At 46.3% G+C, this 4,054-nt stretch overlaps 1 protein-coding gene across 1 annotated transcript; it reads right to left on the reverse strand.

Moving 5' to 3' along the window:
- Positions 1–435: 435 nt before the first annotated feature.
- On the reverse strand, positions 436–2,174 carry LOC116663367. Its single transcript, XM_032479121.1, has 2 exons — positions 2,141–2,174; positions 436–1,854 (listed from the first exon to the last, which is right to left on the reverse strand). Exons 1-2 carry the CDS (start codon positions 2,172–2,174, stop codon positions 983–985), a joined length of 906 nt encoding a protein of 301 aa, XP_032335012.1. The 3' UTR covers positions 436–982.
- Positions 2,175–4,054: the final 1,880 nt, after the last annotated feature.

Here is a 4,054-nt window from a genome sequence, read left to right on the forward strand (position 1 = left end):
AGCCAGCCCACTGCTGCCTTCCAGGGCTATTTCCTTTTCTGGGTCTTTTGTCTCAGATATGTGAACTGCCAACCAAAACGATGCTTTCAGATCTTCCTAATAATGACAGCCAGAAATCCATAAAATTTCAATGAAAATCCAGAAAGCAGAAAAACATTTTATAGAATTAACATACTATAGTGCCTGAGGAAGAAGTCAAAATAGCTCAAGAAACACCATGACTCCAGGCAGAGACAGATGCAAATTAAACTAAATAAAACCTGAGTATCTTCCCCTCCATGCGGGAAACCTGCAGGCATCCCCTTTTCGCCTGAGAATTAAGATAAGTAACTCGATGTTGAAGTTATGTTATTTCTGTCAGAGCCAGAAGAGTAGAGAGTTTATCATATGGTTTTATCATTTTATTCTGTGGTACAAAAAGCGAGTTTTTCAATTCACAACGTCTTGAATCAAATGCTTCTCTTTTATTAACTGGGCAAGTCCCTTAACGTCTTTAGGTATAAATTTCTCCATTACTCAGATAAGAAAGTCTACGCCCTCAAGATTATTTTGAAAATTATACGAAAGAACTTGTGAAATATCTAGCACACAGTAGGCATCAAAGAATATTTGTGTGCAGCAATAAAATGCACAACAACGTCTTGGTTTCTACACAGTAGCAGGAAAACAATAAATACAAAAACTACTATAGAGAAAGCCAAATTGGCTAACGAACGGTCCGGGTCAAAGCTCAGGGTGGCCGCTTGGTGCAGCCTCGGGGCCTAGAGTAGGAGGTTAGATTCAATTATGCCGTGAAGGTGCGGGGAGCGCTCCTAAACCCGTGTCACGGAAGAATCTCCGCACACTGCGGATTCCACTTTGGCCAGTGTTAACTAAGTGCCCTTTGCAGGGCTCATATATGAGCAAGTAAAACTTTCTCCCCAGATTCTGACTCTGAACGCATCCCCTTGCCTTAACTCTAGGGGACCTCATCTTGAAATAATTAAAGTGAGTCGATGAATGGAGAAAAGCAACTCAGAGCGCGCAAGTCCCGCAGTGTAAGAGGAAGACACGGCAGTGCCCCAGAGAGGACAGGAAACACATCCACTACCTCCCGCCCTCCAAACCTCACACGCACCTGGGGATGAACTTGGCCTCGAACCCAAGTCGCGCCTGGACTGGAAGTACTGTCAAGCTCAGCTGGGGCACGCCAGGTCCCAGGGGGCGGCCACAGCCGCCGCCGCCGCCGCCGCCGCGTCCTGGTCGCCCTCGTCCTCCTCGCTGTCCCCGGGCGTCGGATACAGCCTGGGCCGCGGCGGACTCTGGCCCCAGAGCCGTCCCCCGCGGCGGGCCCCGCGGAAGCCGCGCGCGAACTCCGGGAAGGTGATGTGATGGCGCCTTCGTGGTCGGCGTGCAGCCGCTGGAACACGGGCTCGGCGTCCGCCCGCAGCACGCGCAGCTCTGCGCACAGCCTGCTCAACTCCTCGCGCTCCAAGCGCCCCGAGCTGTTTGCGTCGCAGGCGACGAAGGCGGAGCGCAGCAGAGCCAGTTCCCTCATGTCCCCGCCCACCTCCATCCTGCCTGACGGGGATGACCGAGAGGGCTTCGGGCGCAACGGGGCGCGCAGTCCACCTCGGCTGGCCGCACCGACAGCGGGGAGTCTGAGGCCACATGCTGCCCCAAGGAGCTGCGGCGAGTTCGGCCAATCTGGCTGGTTCCGCCACACACCCGAACGTCCAGGTGGTGCGGGGCGTGTGGCTGGGTCGGGACGGCACGCTGCGACGCGGCTCCTCGCGCTGATCCCGGACGGACTCTGCCAGCCCCGAAGCGGTGACAGCGCGCCCTTGGCCGCGCGCACCGCGCAGCAGCGGCCGCCTGCGATTCAGCGCCCCAAGCGGCCGCGAGCACCTTCCAGCGGGGCCCGAATCCATCCAGCCTGGGAGGAGCGCCCTGCTCGGGTTCCCACGCGTCCCAGAGCCCCGCTGTGTTTTCCGTGCAGGGCTCTGGAGCCTGGGTTTGGGGCCCTAGGAGTTGTGGAAAGGGGAAAAGGAAGGTGGGGGTAGGATTCCAAACTGTTTAGTTATGTGTATTTTATTCTTTTCTGATTCCGGAAAAGGGAAAACTTTTCTCACAGACCAAAGTACAAGATTTAGCACAATACCCCATTCTGATTTTGCTTCATGTTCGTCCAACATTAGGTCCAAATAGTTAATGCTCATTAGCAATCACACAGATCTTCCAGATCTTCAAATCCAAATAATTTTCTCAGTCCTTGTCTCCTCAACCTGAGAGAAAAATTAACCAACATCCTTGGCAGGCAGCAATTTTAAACAAGGACTGAGGTAGTTTTTTTTCTTTAAACAAATCTTATGGAAATTATACATGTGTTACCCTTTGATCTCAAACACTTATTTCAACAATGCTTTAGTACTGGCTGCATAATGGGTATATGATCTTTAAAATTCATCCATTTTAATCTTTTTTTTTTTAATCTTGTCTTATTTTCACGAGACCCTCACTCTGCCTTATGACTTATGTCTATGTTCCCTTTGGATCCTCATAGCCTGTGAAAATGTATATGGGTGATTTTTACTTTATTCGCATCAGTTCCCTCCACTTTTTAGGCTTTTGTATGTTTCCATTTCTATTAGTTATGACTCTCTATTCTATTTATTCTCATTCTGGATTCTCTTTATTGCTTATTACTTCGATTGTTTTTAATATAATAAAAATAGAGGATTTGACTGACATTTCCTCAAGCTGGTGTTCTTAAACAGAAAGCTAAGTGCTAAACATCTGAGAAACTGTTTCTTCTTGAATAGTACAGTAAATAAGGGCAACACTCTCAGCCCCCATCGAGCTGTAAATACCACTGATAATAGCCATCTGTAAATTTAACTGGTAAATTACGAGAGGCAGTCTATTGAGAGGCCCCGGTCTTAGCAATCAAATTGCTAAATGAATATAGTTCTATACAAGTAGATAGTTCTATACAACGAAATGAATTTTTTATTAGTGCAATATAAATTGTTATTGATCTTGGGTTTATGTGATTTCCTGTTTATTTTAAAGATTGATTTTTCCATTTAAAGTAAAAAGTGGCTAGCTTGGTAATGCCTTTAAAGCTTTACAAGTGTACTTACTAAGCTGAATCTTTGAAGTATTATCATTATTCTGTCAGCAATTAAGAAACAACTGTATTTTTCAAAATAGATTAGTTAATATTTTTCACTGCTTAGGCAGAAGTGCTTTCTTGAAGACTGTTCATGCAGCTTAACTCCCTCTAAACTTTGCACTCAACTCTAAATTCTTATATTCTTTGATAAGCCCCTTCATTGAAGAATCATCAGGAAACCTGGATTATTTCAAATGTCTTGTGTGTACACATCTTCTCATTTCCACTGACTTTAATTTACTCCAGACCTACTATAACCTTTCATTGCACTTACCACAATACAACAAACACCTAGTGATTTATAACAGCAGCCATTTTATTTGCATAACTTCATTGCCATCAATCAGGTAGGTGGTTTTCCTGCTGGCTTGCCTGAGATCATATAGTCATGGTAGCTTTATTGTGGCTGCATGGTCTTAGAGTGCCTCACTTATATGTCTGGAAGTTGGTCCTGCCTGTTAGCTGGACATGTACTGGCTTTGTCACATAGTGGCAGTGTTCCAAGAGAGTAAGTCCCTATACACAAATGCTCTTCCAGCCTCAGCTTGTGTCATGTTTGTTGATGTTCCATTGATCAAAGCAAGTCATGTGGCCAAGCCCTAAGTCATTGGGGGAGGGGATTATACAAGGTTGGATACAGGGAGATGTACTCTATTGGAGACCCTTACTGTAACAATTGACCATACCTAGCTTCTAATACATTTGCTCAGGCTCCTGTCCTGTCAACCTCCTGAACAGCCCTTTGTAAACACCAATTATTCTCTCACTCTGGAGGTCAGTGCTTCTCAATCAGGGGTAATTTGTTCCCCAGGAGACATTTGGTAATATCTGGAGACATTTTTGGTTGTCACAATTTGAAAAGGAGTAGATGCTACTAGTATCTAGCAGGCAGAGGCCAGG

This window comes from Camelus ferus, chromosome 4 (genome assembly GCF_009834535.1).
Source record: "Camelus ferus isolate YT-003-E chromosome 4, BCGSAC_Cfer_1.0, whole genome shotgun sequence".
Lineage (NCBI taxonomy): Eukaryota > Metazoa > Chordata > Mammalia > Artiodactyla > Camelidae > Camelus > Camelus ferus.

Coding starts and splice junctions, on each gene's coding strand:
- LOC116663367 (XM_032479121.1), bottom strand. CDS start 2,174: ATGTTGGACGAACATGAAGCAAAATCAGAATGGG. Junction 1,855..2,140: donor TGAAGCAAAATCAGAATGGG/GTATTGTGCTAA, acceptor GCTGAATCGCAG/GCGGCCGCTGCTGCGCGGTG.